Source organism: Macaca fascicularis, chromosome 1 (assembly GCF_037993035.2).
Source record: "Macaca fascicularis isolate 582-1 chromosome 1, T2T-MFA8v1.1".
In the NCBI taxonomy this organism is placed as follows: domain Eukaryota; kingdom Metazoa; phylum Chordata; class Mammalia; order Primates; family Cercopithecidae; genus Macaca; species Macaca fascicularis.
The window spans coordinates 174,836,116-174,859,427 of NC_088375.1; the positions used below are offsets into that span (position 1 = coordinate 174,836,116).

General features: G+C 33.1%; 2 protein-coding genes across 5 annotated transcripts in view; one reads left to right on the forward strand and one right to left on the reverse strand.

Annotated features, from left to right (window-relative positions):
- The window catches only part of CYP2J2 (cytochrome P450 family 2 subfamily J member 2), a 120,291-nt gene that overhangs the window by 79,756 nt on the left and 17,223 nt on the right, over window positions 1-23,312 (forward strand). For 2 of the 3 annotated variants that reach the window (XR_012419542.1, XM_045370039.3), the window contains one exon: window positions 3,556-5,031. The gene's annotated coding sequence lies outside the window, so the exon portion shown is untranslated. Of the gene's footprint in view, window positions 1-3,555; window positions 5,032-19,622; window positions 19,755-23,312 lie in introns of those variants that run through there. The other variant, XR_012419537.1, reaches the window with a different exon arrangement.
- Window positions 1-23,312, reverse strand: part of HOOK1 (hook microtubule tethering protein 1) — a 69,439-nt gene that overhangs the window by 15,693 nt on the left and 30,434 nt on the right. Inside the window, exons 9-20 of one of the 2 annotated variants that reach the window (XR_012419523.1) lie at window positions 22,986-23,152; window positions 19,597-19,737; window positions 18,282-18,483; window positions 17,620-17,730; window positions 8,456-8,543; window positions 7,915-7,975; window positions 6,665-6,805; window positions 3,915-4,008; window positions 2,933-2,976; window positions 2,134-2,168; window positions 1,559-1,641; window positions 831-931 (exon numbers count right to left, since the gene is read on the reverse strand). Coding sequence is in view for 1 of the 2 variants with exons in the window: in XM_005543223.5 (XP_005543280.1) it covers window positions 831-931; window positions 1,559-1,641; window positions 2,134-2,168; window positions 3,915-4,008; window positions 6,665-6,805; window positions 7,915-7,975; window positions 8,456-8,543; window positions 17,620-17,730; window positions 18,282-18,483; window positions 19,597-19,737; window positions 22,986-23,152 (1,224 nt within the window). In the remaining variant the exon portion in view is untranslated. The remainder of the gene's footprint in view (window positions 1-830; window positions 932-1,558; window positions 1,642-2,133; window positions 2,169-2,932; window positions 2,977-3,914; window positions 4,009-6,664; window positions 6,806-7,914; window positions 7,976-8,455; window positions 8,544-17,619; window positions 17,731-18,281; window positions 18,484-19,596; window positions 19,738-22,985; window positions 23,153-23,312) is intronic. The other variant, XM_005543223.5, reaches the window with a different exon arrangement.

The window sequence follows — 23,312 nt, forward strand, 5'->3', positions numbered from 1 at the left end:
CCCATTACTGGGGATATACCCAAAGGATTATAAATCATGCTGCTATAAAGACACATGCACACGGATGTTTATTGTGGCACTATTCACAATAGCAAAGACTTGGAATCAACCCAAATGTCCATCTGTGACAGACTGGATTAGGAAAATGTGGCACATATACACCATGGAATACTATGCAGCCATAAAAAAGGATGAGTTCGTGTCCTTTGTAGGGACATGGATGCAGCTGGAAACCATCATTCTCAGCAAACTATCGCAAGAACAGAAAACCAAATACCGCATGTTCTCACTCATAGGTGGGAACTGAACAATGAGATCACTTGGACACAGGAAGGGGATCATCACACACTGGGTCCTATTGTGGGGAGTGGGGGAGGGATAGCATTAGGAGATATACCTAATGTAAATGACGAGTTAATGGGTGCAGCACACCAACATGGCACATATATACATATGTAACAAACCTGCACGTTGTGCACATGTACCCTAGAACTTAAAGTACAATTAAAAAAAAAAAAAAAAGAATTCTAGGCTTATTTTGCCAAGAACTAAAGATTCCATACTTTATAGCCATCACTCTCTCTGACATCACTACAGTCTATGTCTAAACAGTTCCTATTAGCTATGGTTTATTTTATCTGACACTGATGAGTGAGACTAAGAGTATGAGAACTGATCGGGAAATACCACAGAAACCTGACAGGTAAGGTAATACAGTTAAGAAAGAAGTGATTAGATACAGATACAAGAATGGCAGAAAAATCCGGTGAAATGGGCCTTGCTAAAACACAGGCCACAAAGTCTTGAACTCTGAAAGATAAGTCACTCACATTTCTGGCTTTCTCCAAGTACATTTTATATCTTTCCTCCATTGCTTTCATATCTTCATCTTTCTTCTGAAGAGCAGTTTCAAGTTCATTGATCTTTTGTACTATTAGTAAAAATAAAATGAAACATAATCAGTTATTAATAATTACTACCTATTAAAATACTTCATCCTCACATAAAATTATATTTATATTTATTTTCTAAAGACAGATAAGAGAACTTAAAAGAAAAGCCTGTTATTTATTCTTTGTAGTGAATTCTTATCTAAAAGTTTTGAAATACAACCAACACATCCTCAATCATTTATTATTTGACCCTTAAAAAAAAATCTACAATCTGCTTTATTTAGCTGTTTTTCTCCTTTCTATCAAGTATAAGTAGCAAATATACCTTACAGTAAGCACAATCACAGGAAAAACAAAGAATTTCTACACAATGTTTTAAAGGTCATATCAATCTGATTTGAAATTGTTTTTATCCACATTTCCACAGATTAATTTTATTTTTAATGTTTGATACTCCCATATATCCATCAATTCATTTTATTATTTTTTGTTTTAATAATATATCATTTATTGACTTCAGCACTAAAAATTATCATAGTCCCTATTTACAATGTATGTATCTACACATTGTGCAAAAATTTACACATAGACCTTGCATCCTTCAGTAAAAAAGAGTAAGTCCTTGGATAAACTATTGTCTGATCCAAGTTTTCACAGATACCTACCATTTTGATTTATATCTGGCTGAAGATCTTCAATGAGCTCTTGTTTCTTCTGTAATTCTTCATGGACCTCTGTGAGTTTTTCCCTAAGTGGTAGAAAAAGCATGGAGACTGGTCTCTGGCATATAACATTTGTGGATCTTAGGCAAGTTGCTTTCTGACCCTTGGTTCCACACCTGTGAAATGGGAATACTATCTGCCTGACTACAGGGGTTGTCATGAGGATGTAAACAGGCACATAGCAGGTGCCAAAAAGGTTAAATTGTTTCCCTTGCCACACTTGCTTCCTAAGAAAGTAAAATATTTTACACGTTTAACATCCCATATAATCTAGTTGTGATAGTTATCTGTTTTTTTGAACTTTTGAAATGATATTAACAACTGAAAGATGTAGGAGTTTGGGATGGGGGTAGCAGGCAGGCTGAATCTTTAGCATGCTTTTCACTTTTTGCAGCAAGTATATCGATTAGCATCAGGATATTTGCTTTTCTAAACAAAATACGAAAAGGAGATTAACTTTAGAGGCTTTTACAACTCCTCCCTTCTCATATTTGAAAAGAAATATCAGTTTTACTTACATATGAGCTTCCAACTTCTGCTTTAATTTGCTGGACTATAAAATTTAAAAAAAATTGCTGTAAGATGACTATCTTGACAAAGGTCAATTTTCCAGACATCTAAATCTCTTTACCTTCTTTTGAAGGTGTACCAGGCAAAATTATAAATATTTTTTAAATTTGTATTTCTAGTAACACACTTTAAGAAGCATAAACTTTTTAGGTTTTTTTTTTTACTTCAAAAAGGAAAGGAAAAATAGAAAATGAAATATAAAAGCATACGACAGAAAGAAAAATGCCTCATATTTCTGAATGTAATAAAAATTAAATCTGAACTTGAAAAACAGCAAATGCAAGCTGAATGTGACATACTGAGGAGTATCAAACATTAAAATATTTAGAAACTCAATTATTCAGAATAAAAATTTTAAGATTTTGAGCCTCTTATGAGGAACAAACTTAAAGATCTAAAATAATTACCTTTATAATACAACTTTATTATTATAGTTGCAAATCCTTTAATAACTAACACCAAAATGAAGCAACTGAATATTGTTAAAAAGCAAAATTTTAAACATACAATTTCTCCTTTTAAAAAACAGTACTTTAAATTGCAATAGTCGTTCCACACCTACTGTATAGGTGAAGTGTTTAAAATATATAATCTGAAATACGAGTTGGATACCAATATATTAAAATAATAAAGACATTTGTCTTTAAAACACTGCAAGCCAAAATGTGCTCCTCCAAAAAGACCTCATTTTAAAAGTATTCTCTAGTGTGGCTTAAAATAATATTTGTATTAGAGAAGTTACAATACCGTATATATGCACATATGAGATGCCGCCATGCATGAGACGATTTCTATTTTCCAAGCCCCCAGGGAAAAAAAAAGAAAATAATATAAAGCATATAAAAGACAGAAAGGAAATGCAACTCTTTCAATTTTCCTTTTCATCTCTTTACTTACTCTGCATGGTTTCCTCCCCCATCAACACAGGTATAATCACCTACATTCTATCTAATCTCAATCAATCAAGATATCCCTAACACATATCTAGTCCTTTTTCCTTGTTATTTTTAATTAAGTTAATCACTCTCTCAATCACTACTTCTTTCTCTTCACATGAAAAGATCAAACTATAGAATAGTTGCTAGGTATAGTCAGATTTTGGCTAAGTTTGATATCTTTTAAATCCTCTTATCTCTGCCCTCACAATATCTGCCATCAAAAATCATCAGAAAACGGTAAGGCCATGAATCATTAAGGAAGGAGGAAGAAATGAGTGATGCCTCCAAGGCTGCATTAAAGTTTCTGTCCTTCAGAGATGGGTATAATCCATTTTTAGCATGCTCTTTAGGTAGAAATCATTTTCCCATTCTCTCTTTTCCTATTAGAAGGTTTCCTCAATTCTGATTGCTAATTATTTGGATTTTTCTCAGGCCAGCCCTGTTGGAATTCCAGTAGAACTATGAAGCCCTCAATTGTATTATGTTCTCAATCAAGAATCATCATGAACTTTGGTATAGCTGTTGAATGATGCTGAATGATGATCAAGAATCATCATGAACATTGGTATAGCTGCTGAAGTAGGACAGACAGAAATCACCTTCCAATGTAGATGATCAACTGACAGGCTCCAAGTTGGCAAAATCACTGCATCTATTATGCAGATATATACGGTATTTAAGGGTTTTCTCAATGATAAGGGCTGCACTTTCTAATACAAGATTAGTTTGGGCATCATAACCTATTAAAGAAAAGCCATACACAGCAGAATTATAATTTCTAAGTTACTTACACTTTCGCCTTCAGACTTGGAACCTTGTTCCTGTAAAGACTTCTGGAGGTCCTCAATCTGCTGCTGCAATTCTCTAATACGCTCTTTGCTCAGCCTATTGTAAGATGGGTCATAAGCATTTACTTGTATTGAAAGTCAAAGCAGTTAAGGATCTACAAAGGTACATTCAGTTAGCAATTTAACTAAAATATGTTTTTATAGCAATGACAAATGTGGAATAATTATCTGTGCCTAGGTACAATAGGAAGTAGGGCAGACTGCTTCTAAGGAAATATTTTTTAAAAGAAAACTTTTTTCCTGAAAGTACATATGCCTACATTTAAAATTTTAAGGAACTTAAATGTGGTGGCAAAAACATTTCTACACTGTACTCACTGGTAGAAAAATCAGAAAACCAGCTCAATTTTTCTACAGTTGTATTTTCAATGAATGAAAACTAGATTTCCATCTTCTGTTTCAGATTTCACAGTGTATTGGAAGAGGAAAGTCCCCATTTTCCAATCATTTCCACATGTTTTTTTAAATTTAAATTAAAGGGACTACCACTAGCAACTAATGCAGATTCTAATGTGGCAATATCTCATTCTTTAAAACTCTGCTTAAGAGTTACTTCCACAGGAAGTTACCAGCAACAGTTAGCATCTCCCTCTCCCTCTATGTATATCCACACATACACACTCACCTGCCTGTTATAATATCCCATTGTTGTAGTTATCACATAATATAGCAATTATCTATTTACATGTCTACCTTCCTATGTTAATTCCTTAAAAGCTTAAATAATTTCCCCAGTGTTAACAACTGGTATTGAACTGAATAAGATAGTAATATTTAGTGCTCTTCAGAAAAGTGTTAACAACTGGTATTAAACTGAGTAAGATGGTAATATTTAAGGGTCTCTTCAGAAAAGTGCCAACAACTGGTATTGAACTGAATAAAATAGTAATATTTAATGGCCTCTTTAGAAAACTAAATTATCATTCTTATTTTAACCACAGTTTATGTAACATTATACACACAAGTTACATACAAGTTTGAGAAAGGTAAGATTCAAGTGTGTCTAAAATTTCTGTTGGTGTCCAGGATTCAATAAAGGTTAAATAAGTCTAAATACCCTTATAGTAAGTGTGCCATTTATAACAGGCAAGTTACCATAGTAGTTAAGAGTAAAGACTCAGTAATCAGATTGACAGAGAGTTCATTATGGAGGATCTAGAACTACTAGCTGTATGACTTTAGGTAAGTTATTTAACTTCTCCGTATCTATATTCCTTATCCATAGAAAAAGAGCTAATCATGGTTACTATTTCATAGAGTTACTATGACGATTTACTGAGTTAATAGCAAAAAAGTACTTAGAAAAGCATATTATTATTATAAGTTTTGAGCACTTCATTGATACCACATAAGCACATCATTTGCTTTAAGCTCATTATCTGTAGTCTTCCTAATAACTTGTATTTACACCTGAAGACACTGAGTGTAAGTTTAAGCAGTTTGTCCAGAAACAGTTAATAAGTTAAATTAGAAGTGGGATTTAAATTTGATTCCACAATCTAGATCTCATCTATGCACTAGACTTCAGTAGAAAGCCAAACTGTCATTTATTCATTTGTCAAATTTCATGAATTGTGAACATATCTAAATGAAATTCAAGAATAAGTAGCCTGGTGGGCTGGACGCAGTGGCTCATGCTTATAATCCCAGCAACTTTGGAAGGCTGAGGCAGGTGGATTACATGAGGTCAGGAGTTCGGGACCAGCCCAGCCAACATGGTGAAGCCCCGTATCTACTAATAATACAGAAATTGGCCGGGCATAGCGGCTCATGCCTATAATCCCAGCACTTTGGGAGGCCGGGGCAGGTGGATCATGAGGTTAGAAGATCGAGACCAGTCTGGTCAACATGGTGAAACCCCATCTCCACTAAAAATACAAAAAAAATTAGACAGGCATAGTGGTGTGCACCTGTAGTCCCATCTACTTGGGAGGCTGAGGCAGGAGAATCACTTGAACCCATGAGGTGGAGGTTGCAGTGAGCTGAGATCGCACTACTGCACTCCAGCCTGGGTGACAGAGCAAGACTGCATCTCAAAAAAAAAAAAAAGAAAAGAAAAGAAAAGGAAACAAATACAGAAATTAACCAGGCATAGTTGTGCATGTCTCTAATTGCAGCTACTTGGGAGGCTGAGGCATGAAAATCACTTGAACTGGGGAGGTGGAAGCTGCAATGAACAGAGATCGTGCCACTGCACTCCAGCCTGGGTGACAGAGCAAGACTGCATCTCAAAAAAAAAAAAAAGAAAAGAAAAGAAAAGGAAACAAATACAGAAATTAACCAGGCATAGTTGTGCATGTCTCTAATTGCAGCTACTTGGGAGGCTGAGGCATGAAAATCACTTGAACTGGGGAGGTGGAAGCTGCAATGAACAGAGATCGTGCCACTGCACTCCAGCCTGGGCGACAGAGCGAGACTGTTCAAAAAAAATAAAAAGAGTAAGCAGCCTGGTTAACCAAGACTGCTGAAATTAACAGCTTATCCATATATTTTATAAACATAACTGAAATGAATCGACTTATTTCACAGAGTGAAGCTTATAGTAATGAAAGACTACTAACAAAACAAAATTGAACTATTTCTAGGTAATTCTAATTACTTTAACTACAATAATATTTTCCATTTCTGTGAATCAAGATTTTGTGGCTCAGTAATTAAATCACCCATATTTTCAATTACTAAGGAGCACATACCTCTGCTCAGTTTCCAGTTCATTCATTTTACGGTGTTTCTGTTCTAGCTGCTCCTGAAGTTCCTCAATACGTTCATTCTCAGAGCCTTCTTGCTGTAAGCGAAGCATCTTATTTTCATGTTGCAGTCGAATAAACACCTCCCTGATGTTACAAAACAAAATCTTTTTTTAATTTTTAAAAATATGAGTCATTATGTTCTTTAGTTAAAAAAAAGGAAATTCCTTTTCACTCAATAGCTACCATTTTAAGATGCAAGCCGGACCAGCTAGCACAGCTGGTAGGGCATGAAACTCTCAAACTGCAGCAAAAACTTCTGAAAGTGTTTAAGAAAAAATTATGTATACTACAAGACTGTGCCTTTAAAAAAGGCAGTAAAATTTTATAGGTACCACATAGGATTATGCTATAAATCATTAAGTTGTATATTATACCATTCCTGAAGAGATAATAGAAATTATTTTACTTTGGTAATTTAGAAAATATTTGTAAAGGAAACAAATAGTATATGCTTAGAAAACACATAAAAGAAAAGCAATAGATTTAAGAAACTATAGTTTGACTAAACTTTTAAGATATACTTTATAATGGCAATAAGACAGTTTCTAGATCTTTTTTTTCTGAAAAAAATTGTATTAAAGATTTACATGTACTTTTTAAAACTGCAACTTTTATTGTTTGCATTAAATACGGAAGTAATACTCTCCCTTAGTTGTTCCCCTGCCAAATCCCATTCCTCAAAAGCAACTAATTTCAATTAATCCCAATTTTTGTTCTTCTGAATGCCAACAGCATAACTCTACAAAAAAAGCTCATATGGCTACTTTTTATAATTACTAATTTTAATTTAATGATTGACTCCCCACTAAGCAAGATAAGTAACTTTTCTTACTTTATACATTTACCACTTCCCCCATCAAAGGCTTGTAAATCCTATTTATTTTTGTTTTCTAATAATTTTCTAACTTTATATACTTAAACCTCTCTAGTTAAAGCAATTATAACATAGCACTTGGGGGTCATGTCATGTTATAAAAACTAGAATATGTTATTCAAGGGTTTGTGAAATTTTACTTCTGATAAAATTTTAAATTGCTGTGGTAGCAATAAGGATCTGATTTAGAAAGTTTAAGTAGATCAAACAGTAATTTTCAGCTCTATGAGTCATAAGTTTTTAAAGGCCAAGACATTTACAAAAAAGAACAAAATTATAATATTAAATATAATTCTATCAAATTACAAAACAAATTTACCTATATTCCACTGGCATAATCTCAGCAGCAAGATTCTCATAACTTTTTGCAGCAGATGCACCTAGAAAATAACAAAAAATAAATTCGCATTTCAGTATTTCAACTATTTTTTTAAAAATCCTCTCTCCCTCCTTGCCTCCCTCCCTCACTCCCTGCCTGCCTGCCTTTTTCTTTCTTTCGATAGGGTCTCTCTCTGTCAAGAAACCTTCCCTTCCCTCCCCTCCCCTCCCCTTTCCTTTCTTTCTTTTCCTCCCTCCCTCCTTCCCTCCCTCCCTCCCTCCTTCCTTCCTTCCTTCCTTCTTTCCTCTCTTTCTCTGTTTCTCTGTTTCTCTCTTTCACACCAAGGCTGGAGTGCAGTGGTACAATCATAGCTCACTGCAACTTCAAACTCCTAGGCTCAAATGATCCTCCCACCTTGGCCTCCCAAGTAGCTAGGACTATAGGTATGCACCACCATGACAGGTTAAGTTTTTATTTTTTGTTGAATGGGGTCTCACTGTGTTGCCCTGGCTGAAACTTTTCTAAATCTAACAAAAGTAACCTGTTTGGTTTAGGTGGTCCTGTTGTACTTGTGAACATCGAAGCTCTTCATTCGTTTCTTTCAAAGTATCACGCTGCTCAATTAGTCTCTGAAAAGAATTGTTGATATCAGCAAAGTATTTAATTCTGCCTATAAACAATGTACTTTATGCTTACAATAATTTATCTTAACTAGTTTAATAGTTGTTGCTTAATTTTAAGTGACAATGTTTCAGTTTTAAGAGGCTCATTTCTTAGGTTACATAAATAATGTGTCTTTATACATGGTTTTGACTTCCCCATCATATAGCTTATCTTTGAACAAAATGAATGCAATTATGTAACAGAGGACAGATATGCGACTGGAGTAATAAAAAAGCATGGACTTTGGAGGCATAAAGATCATGGTTTGAATACCAATTTCACCACTTCCTAGCTATACTGTCTTAGGCAACTTATATAACTCTTTGGCTTTAGTATATATAACTTCAAAATAGGAATACCGATACATAAACCTTGCAAAGGTATTCTGAATAACAAAAGTGGTATTAGTCAAGGATCTAGAATATAGGTTGGCGTGTAAGAGATGCTGGAGACCAGTTACTTCTTTTTACCACTGTTGTGAAACTCAACTGGAAGAAGTGATAAGTAGTATCCTGGAGGTACACATTGGTAGAAAAACACCATTTCCCAAGGACAGCAAGCTGGTACTTCATATCATTGACTATTTTATTTTAGAGCCTACACCAATGACAAACTTCTAGGTTATGGACAGAAGGCTCACGTTTAAATCATTTTCCCAGAACGTGAAAAATACCACTGAATATAAAGTCATGTATTAAATGCTGTTATGTTCCAAGTCAATAAACAAAGCCCTAATTAGTCCATTACATGTTTCAAATCAATTTAGCAGTATATTAGTAACTGATTCAAGGGGTCCATAGGTGCCTTAAGGATCTCTGAACCCTATAGGTTGGAAATCTAGCAGGAGCAGGCACAAAGACCTCTGTAAATCTGTTCCTCCATTAATGTAATGCACACACCAGCACATTTGTCATTATCAACTATTTCAGAATTCTGGGAATAAATCAAAGGCCTATAACAGGTGAGCATTTATTAAAGCAAACCTGCTAAACCTTGGTTAGAACAGCAAGCTTTTTGCTCTTTTAACTTTTCTAACTACTATTCCCGTCTCCCCAGCTCTGCAGTAACCTTGAAAACAGACAGCCTTTCCATCGCTGTAGCTGTGAAAACCAGCAGCTCTAGCAGCCACCAGAATGGGTAGAGACTGGATGGATATGGGGCTCCCTTAAAAAGCCCCATTCACAGAGAATTGTCACTGTTTAACCTGTCTTGCAGCGCCCTAAACCCCATTTATAGGGACTCTTCATGATTTGACCTGAGTCACTGCTTGCTCTGCACGAAGTATTTCCAAGACATTAGGCAAACAGAATCATCAGCAACTGTTTGCCACCACAGGTACTGAAGGTTATGATAATGGCTGCAGTACACAAGAGCCTGACCAAAAATTTGCAAGAAAAATCTGAGAAACAAGATGCCCACAGGAATCTTTAAAAAGCTCTGACATGTTCCCAGAGATCTCGAAGGTCAGCCAAGTACAGGGCTGTGCACATGCCCAGAAAAGACATGAGAGGGCCCCCATTGTCTCAGCATTGTATAAACATGAGGCACTGAGCAAACAGGAAGGCAAAGGCAGAGTTTCAAACTGCTAAGCAATGAAGGTGTTTTCCAACACACATAATGTCACAGCCTTTACCAAAGGCTCAAGGATCTCTGACCAATCATGAACTAACCACAGTGGTAAATGAGCAGAGACATCAGTGGCTACACAATACAAAGAATGCAGGTTTTACAGAATTAGTCCCAAAAAAGTCATTTAAAAAAACAAACAGCAACAACAATAAACCCTAAGACTGGAAAAAATCTGATTTCCAGATTTGAAATTTTATATTATTTTAAATGTCAGATTTTCAACAAAAATACAAAATACACAAAGAAACAGAATATCCTATACACAGGGTAAAAAAAAAAAAAAAAAAAAAAGTTAACAAACAGCCAGTGAGGGTGCTGAGAACAATAAATCACATAAAAAATTCACTACTGGGGCTGGTTGTGGTGGCTCATGCCTGGAATCCCAGTACTTTAAGAGGCCAAGGTGAAAGGATTGTTTGAGGCCAGGAGTTCAAGACCAACCTGGCCAACATAGTGAGTCCCCATGTCTAAAAAAATTAAAATTTAAATTTAAAAAAGCAAAGCAAAACAAACAAACAAACAATTCACTATGGGAGACTGAGGTGGGCAGATCCCCAGGAATTTGGCCAGCCTGGGCAACATGGCAAACCCTGTCTCTACAAAAAAAAAAAAAAAAATATATATATATATATATATACACACACACACACACACACACACACACACACATACACACACACAAATTAGCTGGGTATGGTGGAGTGTGCTTGTAGTCCCAACTACTAGGGAGACTGAGGCAAGAGGATTGCTTGATGCCCAAACGGTTAAGGCTTCAATGAGCCATGATTGCACCACTGCACTCCAGCCTGGATGACAGAGCAAGTCCATGTCTCAAACAACAACAACAACAAAAAAAAACAGTAGATGGGCTCAGTGCAGACTTCAGCAGAAGAGTAGCAGAGAGCTATAAGACACCATCAAGTGTGCCAATATACACATAACAGGAAACCCAGAAGAAGAGAAAAATTGCTAAAAACTTGCCAAATTTTATGAAAATTTATAAAATTTCCTTATTCTTTAAAAATGGCACATGCATGCAAATGTTTGCTGCAGCACTATTCATAATAGCAAAAATCATGGAATCAGTCTAAATGTCCATTAATAACAGATTGGATAAAGAAAATGTGGTACATATACACCACGGAATACTATGCAGCTATAAAAAAGAACAAGATCATGTCTTTTGCAGGAACATAGATGGAGGTGGAGGCTATTATCCTTAGCAAACTAACACAGGAACAGAAAACCAAATACCACATGTTCTCACAAGTGGAAGCTAAATGATGAGAACTCATGAACACAAAGAAGGGAACAACAGACACTGGGGTTTACTTGAAAGCGGAGGGTTGGTGGAGAGAGAGGAGCAGAAAAGATAACTATTGGGTACTAGGCTTAATACCTGGTTGAGGAAACAATCTTTACAACAAATCCCCATGACATGAGTTTACCTATATAACAAACCTTCATATGTATCCCTGAACCTAAAATAAAGTGTTCTTTTTTGTTTGTTTTTGCTTAAAAAAAAAAAAAAAAGGTTTACTCTAGTTCTTTGAACATACTTAGAATAGCTCTCTCTATATTAGTCTAGTATATCCACCCATTAGGACACTTCACTGGCTGTTTCTGTTGACTGCTTCTTCTTCTTGTTGTTTTACCATGTATAGGCTACCTTGTTTCTTTGTATATCTTGCATTTTTGTTGAAAACCTGACATTTAAATAATATAATATTTCAAATCTGGAAATCAAATTTTTTCCAACCTTGGATCATCAATCTACAGTTCTAAGAAGCTCAAAAATTCAAAGTACAATAAACTAAAAGGGATCCACACACCTGGATAAATCAAAGTCAAACTGCTGAAAGCCAAGGGCAAAGCGAAAATCTTGAAAGCAGCAAGAGAAAAAGGATTCATCACATAAAAGGAGCCTTAATAAGATTAACAGCAGATTTCTCATCAAATAATGGAGGCCATAATACAGTAGGATGACATAAAATGCTAAAAGAAAAAGACTGTCAAACAAGAATTTTATGTCTAGCAATACATCATTTGAATATGAAAGATGAACTGAAATTTTTCCAAGAGTAAACAAAACAAAACAGAGAATATGTCATTAGCAGACTTTCTCTATAGAAAAATACTAAAAGGAATCCTTCAGGTTGAAATAAAAGGACATTAGTGAGTAATTTGAATTTAGCCAAAGAAACACCAACAGAGGTAACTATATACACAAATATATTTTAATGGCTGGGCACAGTGGTTTATGCCTGTAATCCCAGCACTTTGGGAGGCCAAGGCAGGCAGATCACAAGGTCAGGAGTTTAAGACCAGCCTGACCAACATGGTGAAACCCCGTCTCTATTAAAAATACAAAAATTAGTCGGGCGTGGTGGCGTGCGCCTGTAATCCCAGCTACTGAGGAGGCTGAGGCAGAAGAATCACTTGAACCCAGGAGGCAGAGGTTGTAGTGAGCCAAGATTGTGCCACTGCTCTCCAGCCTGGGCAACAGAGGGAGACTTCGTCTAAAAAATATATATATATACACACACACACACACACAAATATATACACAAATATATATACACACACATAAAATTAATGTATTTTTAACTCTTTGTCTACAATTTGATTTAAAAGACAATAGTACAAAGCATTAATTAAAAAACAGTATTAATGAGTTTAAATGTATAAAGATGTAATTTGTATGATAGCAACAGCATAAAGCAGAGGGGAGGAAAAGTTTTTATTTTGGAGTAGTTTTCAATATATTATTGAAATTAGATTTATCATTTACTCTAAATGGATTGTTTCAAGGTAAGATGCTAATTGTAATCCCCCATAACAACCATCAGAAAATAGCTTTTAAAAACTTGTAAAAGAAACTAAGGAACTAAACTGGTATATTGAAAATAACACAAAAGAAAGCAGTAGTAGAAAAATGGAGGAGAAAAAAAGACATATAGAAAACAAATAAAATGGCAGATCTAAATGCTATTTTTGTTGGTAATTACATTAAATGTAAATGGATTACAAACTCCAATCGAAAAGCAAATACTGGCAGAATTGATTAAAAACGATCTAAGTAAATGCTAAGTGAAAGAAATAGACCTTAGTATCAAAGACACAAATAATAGTTTGAAAATCAAAGGGTGAAAAAAATGATGCAAACAGTAACCAAAAGAAAGATACAGGACTATATTAATATTAAACAAAACAAACTTTAAGACAAATACGGTAACCAGAAAAAAGAGAGACATTAGAAAAATCAATCTATCAGGAAGATATAACAATTACAAACATAAATGAATCTAACAGACCTAAAATACACAAGGTAAAAATTGACGAAATTAAAGGGAAAAAGAGATGATGTAACAACAACTGGAAATATCTGTATCCTAATTTCAATAATAGATAGAACTATACAAAAAGATTCAAGGTAGAATACTTGAACAATACTATAAACCAACTAGACCTAACTGACGTATAAATACTTTACCCAACAGTAGAATACACATTTTTTAAAAAATCCACATGGAACACTCTGCAGAAGAGACCATATGGTAGGCCATAAAACAGGGCTCAATAAATTTAAAAGGACTGAAAGCACACAAAGTATGTTCTCTGACCACAATGGAATTAAATAAACCAATGACACTAGGAGATTTAGGATATTCACAAATATATGTGAAAATTGAGCAAGACACTCATAAGTAACCAATGTGTCAAAGAAGAAATCATAAGGGAAAATAAATTCAAAAGAATTAAACAAAAATGTAATATGCCAAAACACGTAATGTAGCAAAATAAATCCTGAGGCAAATTTACAGCTGTATCTATATTAAAAAAAAAATCAAGAAAAATTCCAAATCAGTAACTTAACTTTCTATCTTAACTAGAAAAAAAATACTTACATACAAACGAATTTCTGTTCCTTTGCCAATAAATTATTAAAGATTAGAGTAAAAATAAATAAAATAGAGAATAGAAAACAAATTGTAAAACCACAAGTTAGTTCTTTGAAAAGATGAACAAAATTGAAAAATCTTTAGCGAAACAAATCAAGAAAAAAAAAACAGAGAAATTCAAATTACAGAAATCACAAATAAAGGAGAGGATATCACTACTTAGCAAAATTCCCTGGTTTCTCACAGAAATGAAGAAGAAACAACAATAGACAACTGTATGCCAATAAATTAGATAAATTAAATTGACAAATCTCTAGACAGACACAAATTAGTAACACTAGCTCAAGAAGTCACAGAATAGCTGAATAGACCTACAGCAACTAAAAAGATTGAATCAGTAATTTGTTAACTTCCTACAAATAAAGCTCAGGTCCAGAAAACTGAACTCCACAAAAGATTTAAAGAAGAATTAATACCAATTTTCATGAACTTTCCCAAAACATAAAAACGTGGGAAAATGTCTCAACTCACTCTATATGGCCAGTGATACCAAAACCAGGTGATGGCCTCACAAGTACATTACAAACCAATATCCCTTATAATACCTATGGAAAAATCTTCAATGAAATATTTGCAAACTGAATCTGGCAACATACTTTTTAAAGTATATATTATGAACAAGTTGAATTTATCTCAGTAATGCAAGATCGGTTTAAAAAAAATCAATGTAATACATCATATTTATATAATAAAGTACAAATACTATATATCATCTCATTGATCCAGAAAAAGCATCTGACACAATACAATACTCTTTTATAACAGAATGCAACAAACTACAAATAGAAGGAAACTTCTTCAACCTTACAGAGGGCATCCAAAAACAAAAATGAAAAGAAATAACTCACAGCTAATATCATACATAATGGTGAAAAATCCAATGCTCTTCCCCTAAGATCAGAACCTAAAGAATGATATCTGTTCTTTCCACTTTTATTTAACATCGTACTGACAATTCTAGCCAGTACAATTTAGCAAGAAAAATAAAAAGTATCAGGATTGCAAATGAAGAAGTAAAACCAATTCTATTTGCAGATGTCCTAATCTTATATATAGAAAATCCTGAGAAACTTACCTAAAAACTATAACCAGTAAACAAATTCAACAAGTCTGGAAGATTCATGATCAATGCACAAAACTCCATTAAATTTCTATATATTAGCAGTAAACAAATCCAAAAATGATCTTGATAAAATATTTTATTTAAAATAACAACAAAAACAATGAAACACCTAGGAATACATGTTTAAAAGGTGCCAGTCTTGCACATTGAAAACTATAAAACATTGTTGAAGGACACTTAAGATCTAAATAAATGAAATGATATCCCACATTCATGGATCAGAAAATTAATACTGTTAAGTGGCAACATTTCTAAATTAATCTACAGATCAAGAAGTTCTTATAAAAATCTCAGCTGCCCTTTTTTGTTTTTTTTGCCAGAGTTGACAAGCTGATTTTAAGATTCACATGAAAATGCTTGGGAGTCAGAATAACAAAAACAGCCTGAAGAAGAATAAAGTGTGAAAACTCACCCTTTCCAATTTCAAAACATAACTACAAAACTACAGTAATCAATAATCAATATATGAGTGTGGTAGTAGCATAAGATTAGACATAAAGACCAATAATAAACCATTAAAAGACCACAAATAAACCCTTACATTTATGATCACATGATCTTTTAAACCTTTTTAATTAATAGAAGTTATTTTCTAAGCAGTTTTAGGTTTTTGGAAAAATTAAATACAGAGTTCCTTTATATTCCTCTTACCCTCTTCTCACTCTGGTCTCCCCTATTATTACTATCTTGCATTTGTGTGGTAATATGTTAGAATTGATGAGCCAATGTTGATACACTGTTATTAACTAAAGTCCATCATTTATACTGTGGGTTACTCTTTTTGTTATACACCCTATGAATTTTCATTAATGTATAATGACAGGTATACACTATTAAAGTATGATGGCCAAGTGATTTTTAACAAGAATACCAAAGCAATTCGATGTAGTAAGAATAGTTTTATCAACTGGTGGTACTGGGACAACTGGATATCAACACACAAAAGAATAAAGCCAGATGCCTACCTCACACCATATACAAAATGGATCACAGACTAAATATAAGGGCTAAAACCATAAAACTGTTTAAATGAAAAACACAGGATAAATTCTTGTACCTTAGGTTACACAATGTTTTTTTTTTTTTACATACATCACCCAAAAAGGACAAGCAACAAAAGGAAAAACAAGTAACTCATATCTCATCAAAATGTAATACTTGGTGCTGCAAACTATATCATCAAGAAAGTGGGATGACAACACATAGAATAGAAAAAAAATTGCGAATCATATACCTGACAAGGAACTTGTATCTAGAATATATAAAAAACTATTCCAACTCAATAATTAAAAAGCATATAACCTAAGTAAAACATGGGGAAAGGATTTGAAGAGGCATTTTTCCAAGAAAATATACAAATGGCTAGTAAGTACAAAAAAGATGCTCAACAACATTAGTCAGTAGAGAAATGCAAATCAAAAACACAACGACATGCCATTTTATATCCACTAGGATAGCTAAAATCAAAAAGATAATAAGTGTTGATAAAGATGTGAAGTTAAGCATGGTTACCGTATGACCCATCAATACCATTTCTGCCTATACACTCAAGAAAAATGAAAATATATCTAAATAAAAATTTGCACATAAACATTCATAGCAGCATTATTCATAACAGCCAAAAATCAAAAACAACCCAAATGTTCATAAACGCGTGAATGGATAAACAAAATGCCGTATATCCATACAATGGGGCATTATTCGGCAATAAAAAGGATAAAGCACTGATACATGCTACAACACAGATGAACCTTGCAAGAGTCAGTCACAAAAATCACCAAGTGTATGATTACATATTCCAGAAGGACTAGGAAAATCTGTAGACAGCAAGTAGATTAACAGTTGCTAAGAGTAGGGATGAGAGGATTAGAGTGCAGGGTAAATGGTGACCGACATGAGGTTTCTTTTTAGAGTGATGGCAGTGTTCTAAAGTATGATTATGATGATGGTAATACAACTCTGTGAATATACTAAAAACCACTGACTTGTATACCTTAGGTGACATTTATGATATGTCAATTAAATCTTAATAAAGCCAACACAAAATTATTATCTATGGTCCTTGATCCCAAGCAACTGAGAGACTAGAATCAGAAAATATTCATTGAGACTTATGACCTTGGCTCTATCATTTCATCTACCATTGTGAAGAAAACTTTAAAAACTGAATGAAGATGTAAGTCATTTTTACAAGACACTTCTATGTCAAAAAATTCAATTTGGAGGAAGACAGAACTGGTAGACATCACCACCATTATAGAAACAGCAAGGGCATTACAGAACTAAAAGAACAATGAAATATTCCTTATCAATTATATCTTTGTTTACCTCTTTCTCCTTAAGTAAAGCTTCGTGTTTTTCTTCAAGCCGTTTCATTTCAAACGCTAGTGTGTCTGCCCTTTTGGATTCAGAGGAAAGTTTAACGTGAAGATCTTGAACCTAATGTCAGAAACAAAAGGAAAACAAGTCCTTAAAAGTATGTAAGTGCATAAATCTCAACAGTCTTTCAGAATTAAGTAAATGAAAAACTGATTAGGAATAAAATATCTATACTAAAATTGCAGTCTAATTCTAAATACTTGTGGAAAATAACACATAGACAAGAATTAACATAAAATTAAAAATAATCAAATAGTTTAGCCAAAAAAATTAAAAGTCAGCCTCCTAATGTTATTTAGTAAACAGCAAAACAGAATATTTCAGGTTATAGCTCCATTCTCTAATGCATTAATCCTGCTTACCAGAAATGCTAATAAACAATAAAATCTCAAAAGAAAAAATAATTTCAGAAGGTAGTAAAAAAGTAAAAGACCCAGATAACTCAAACTCAATTATCAATCCTTGAATTAAAATTAAAGAAAGAAATTCATCAGAGTAAGTTCATAGTTTATTACATGGAATGCTTCTCAATTTCTTTACCATTCTTAAGAAATCAAAAGGAATAACAAACTCTTACAATTCTATCAATTAAAAATTAAGATGTTTCTTACCTGCCTTTTGTATGTTTCTAATTGTGTACGTGCTGCATTTGCTTTTTTTAATTCTTCTTCTAAACTGACTGTATTATGCATATACATCATGTTGGTTTCCTGTAAAGTTTTCACCTGTTTGCGAAGGTCATTCAGATCTTGTAGCTTCTGACGATATATCTCAACTGTTGACTCCAGTTTATTTGCTTTATCAGAGGTAGCCCTATAACAATAAAGACTAAGCATTACTGTATATAAACTAGTATATACTCATAATTTTACTCTGGCTGTAAAATGAATCTTCCAAACTATCACAAAAAAGAAAAAAGAAAAGTAAATGAGAGTGAGTGAGAAGAGGAAACTGTAAACATTGTGAGAACTTTGGAAACAGACTCCAGCCTAAATCCATTTAAAGTTCAACCTCTTTGGTATAAAGCCATCAAAATAAAAATGCTTCACACCTGACACACTAAATTATCAAACTATTTCATATATTAGCATAATGAATAAAAATAATAATTTTGTACATAAAATTAAACAATTCAGCTGCTCTGCAGCTTACCGGCCAACCTTCCTTTGTGTATAACATTCAGCATAGTTTCCTTCTAAGTATTTGACTTACTGTATTTAGGAAGCTGACTAAATTTATAAACTTGTCAGGCAAAGCACTTCCCTTTGGAGCTGTGCTTACCTGACTTAAATATATAAATAAACAAACAAATAAGCCAAATCACTTCACTATCACAAGCAGGTCCAAATTAATGGTTATACAAATTTTGTTTCAAATGAGTATTAGGAACTACAAAAAATAATTAAGAAAAATTAACAAAAAAAATAAAGATCACGTGGACAGACTGTTCACTGAGTAACATTTCATAAGAAAAAAGTAAATATAAACTTTATATTGCCAAATGACAATCCTCTCTAAAAGAAAGTTAGGATTCTTGCCTATATTTGATCTATAGTTTATTAAATGTCAAAATATGGATTGAGAATACATTTCCTTACACAAAAATTTCACAAAATATGATAGGTACAAGCAAGTCAAGTTAAACATATCTATAAGTACTCCGTTTACAAAATTTTAATTAAAGGTCTCATTTTGGATTTATGGGTTCTAATGTGAAAATGTCTTCAGAAGAATTGAGTATTATCCATGAACTGCAAGCCCAAACAACAAACATAAAAGAGGTTAAAACTATCAGCCTGGATTAAAAACTGATCAATACTTGACATACAGGAATAATCCTATGAATCCCTGATTAAAATATGAAATACTTGAATTGACTAAATGGCTCAGAAATGGCATAATTATACTTTTTAAGACATGTCATACCTAAGAACATCTATTTCATCTTTCAGGGCTCTTGTTTCTTCCGCAAGACTAGTTAGTTCATCATTCCTATGCTGAAATTCGATTAGCTGCTTTTCAAGTTCTTCACAGTGAACACGGTAATCATCTTTTGCAGCTTCAAGCCTTGAACAAATAAAAAAGTAAGTATTTATAACTTCTATGATTTGTTATAATTACATAATTATATAACTTGCATGACTATATATGCAAATGCATATATAACACTCAACACAATAAAATATTTGATGATGAATAAAACATGTATCAATAAATGCCAAAAGACTGAAATATCATGGAACATATTCTCTAATAATAAAGGTTAATTAAATTAGAAATCAGTCGCAATAAGAAGTCTAGAAAAGCTTTAAATCTTTGTAAATTAAACAACACATTCCTAAATAACCCACAAGTCAAGAAAAAAAATCACATTGGAATTTAGAAAATGTTTCAAACTAAACAATAACAAAAAGACAAGCAATCAAATTTGGGGGACAACACTAAACCAGTGCCTCTCAGTTTTAAAGGTTTATGTTAGAAAGAAAGAAAGGCTTAAAATCAATGATCTAAGTTTCAACTTTAAGAGGCTAGAGAAAGAAGAGAAACATAAATCCAAAGAAAGTATAAAGAAAGAAATCTAAAACCAATAATATAGGAAGCCAATAAAGGATGTTTGAAATATTAAGAAAACTGATGAACCTCTAGCAAGAGTGATCAAGAAAAATGAAAACCCAAGCAATATCAGGAATGTAAAAGAGTATGTATCATCATATCTGCCACAGTCATTATAAGGATAAAAAGAGAATATTATGAACAACTTCATGTCGATAAATTCAATAACTTAAATAAACATATACACTGAATTTTAAGGATAAGAAGAGAATATTATGAACAACTTCATGTCAATAAGTTCAACAACTTAAATAAACACATACACTAAAAAATACAACTTACCAAACTGACACAAGATGAAATAGGAAATCTGAAAAGCCCTATGACCATTAAAGAAATTAAATTTGTCAGCAAAAATCCACTCACAAAGAAAACCATAGGTCCAAATTGTGTTACTGATAAACTGTATCAAAATTTCAGAAAGAAATAACATTTTTACATAAACTCATAAAATAGAAGAAGAGAGAATATGCCTCAGTTATTCTATAAGACGTAGAAGTCTGATAACAAATCCTGAACAAGACATTACAAGAGACAAAAGTCAGACCAGTATCTATTATAAAGACAGTTATAAAAATTATTTTAAATTATTAACTGAATCTAGTCATATATAGAATAAAATACGAACAAAGTGGTTTATCTCCAGAATGTAGGTTTTTAACATTCAAAAATCAATCAATATATTAAAAGAATGAAAAAGAAAAACTACACCATCTTTTCAACATGCAGAAAAATCATCAGACAAAAATCAACACCCAATCATGATTGAAAAAACAAAAACAAAAAACAAAAACCTTTTAGCAAAGTGGAAACAAGGGGAATTTCCTCAATCTGGCAAAAAGCACATTGAAAAACTCTACAGTTAACACCATAGTTGATGGATCCTAATTGCATATGATCCTTCTAAGACCAGAAAAAAGCAATGATGGCTGCTCTTGCAATAAGGCAAGCAAAATAAATACAAGACAGAAATAATGAAAGGAAGATGTAAAGTTCTATTAATAGATTAAATGACTATAGATTCCATAGTCTGTGTTCTTCTAAAATTCATGTTAAAACCTAATCCCCACTGTGGTGGTATTAAGAGGTGGGGCTTTTGGGGAAGTGATTAAGTTGTGAGGGCTCTGTTCCCATTAATATGATTAGTGCTCTTATGAAAGAGGTTAAAGGAACCTAAGGATTCAGCGAGAAGAAACCATCTTGGATCCCTCAAACAGACACTGAATCTGCTGGTGCCTTGATTTTGGAGTTCCCAGTCTTCAGAACTGTGAGTGGTAGATTTCCATTGTTCGCAAATTACCCTGTCTAAGGTATTTTGTTAAAGCAGCAGGAATGGACTTTTTAAAATCCAAACAAATTACCAGCTCAATAAGTGAATTTAGAAACTCTGCAAGATATAAATGTTTCAATATATTTAAGATACAAGTTTCAAGATGTAAGATCAAAGTTTCAATATATAATTTTACATCTATCTACAGATTAGCAGCAAATTTTCACAATAATTCTGAATTTGCATTTACAATAGCATCAAAAACATAAAATACTTGGGTATAAAATTATACCCAAGCAGCACTGCCGAGTGAAAATAAATACTTAAATAAATGAGACCACATTCATAGATAGGAATTTTCTATAAGATACCAATTATACAACCCAAATCATAATCCTGAAAAGGTTTTTAATAGAAACTGACTAGCTGATTCTCAATTTTATGGGAAAATGCTAAAGACTCAGAATAGCCAAAACAAATTTTGAAAAGAAAGAACAAAATTGGAATACTTACACTACCAGATCTCAAAAGTCATACTGTAAACCACAGTAATTAATATAGTGTCATATAGGCATAAATTTACTAACAGAAATGAAATGAGAGTCCAGAAAAAGATCCCAATTTTAATGGTTATATCATTTTTCACAATAATGTGAAAATAACGTGGCTTATAAGAGAATGTTCTCATTCTTAGGAAGTATGCACTGAAATATAAAGGGGTAAAGAGACATGTGTCCAACTTTCTCTCAAACGGTCCAGATAAAAATATGCAAATTATATGACTATATACAGAGACTGCTAAAGCAAATGGAGAAAACTGGAAAATAAATGTTGAACCTGAGTAAAAGGTGTAAAGAAGTTCCTTGTAGTATTCTTATAACTTGTTTTGTGAGTTTGAAGTTATATCCAAATTAAGTAACAAAAAATGTATAGTACAATTAAAGTGCCTGTCCTCAAGGTCTTCTAGTTCAAGGCTCAGTGGTAAACACACAAAAGATAATCAATCTTTATTAAAGGTAAGAATACATGACTTTGTTAAAGAATATACAAGTTAAAATGAAAAGCATCTACTTGGCTTATGATTTACATTTTTTCCATTTATTACAGGGTTACCTATCCTATTTGGGAAACTTCCAATTCTCCCTAGGTTTCAGCAATCACTCCCTTGAACTCCTATTGGCTTTCCTGTGGCCTTGATTTGGTCCTGAACACGTATTTAAATAGTTTTGTTTTTATGTGTATCTCCCACTTCCTAACTGAATCTTAGCCCTGTGAGAGCAGGAACCACTTATACCATTTAGTATTTTCAGGAGCTTAATCAGTATCCTAAAGATGCTTAACAAAGCTTAGTAATTAGTTGTTAATACTGTGACTTTTTGCTACTAATATAATAGACAGAACTCCATAAAATGATTTCCATTAAAAATGCTACCTGAAGTTTTCTTCCTGTAATTGTTCTAGTTGTAACTGTGCATGAAAATACTTTTTTGCAACCACTGTGTTTGGATCATCAAAAGAGCCATCCAACTGGTCAAGTTTTTCATTCATCATCTCATTTTCAGAAACCAGAGAATTCTTTTCATCTTGAAGTGTAGTCACCTAAGAAACAAATACACACACATAAGCACCAGTAGAAAAAACAAACAAATAAAAACTCTTATTAGAGTCTAGAGTTCAGATTCTAGATCTGACTAAGCCATTAAATAGCTTGGTCTGTCATATTAGATGAGTTCTAAGGATCCTTCTGAATGTAGAATTC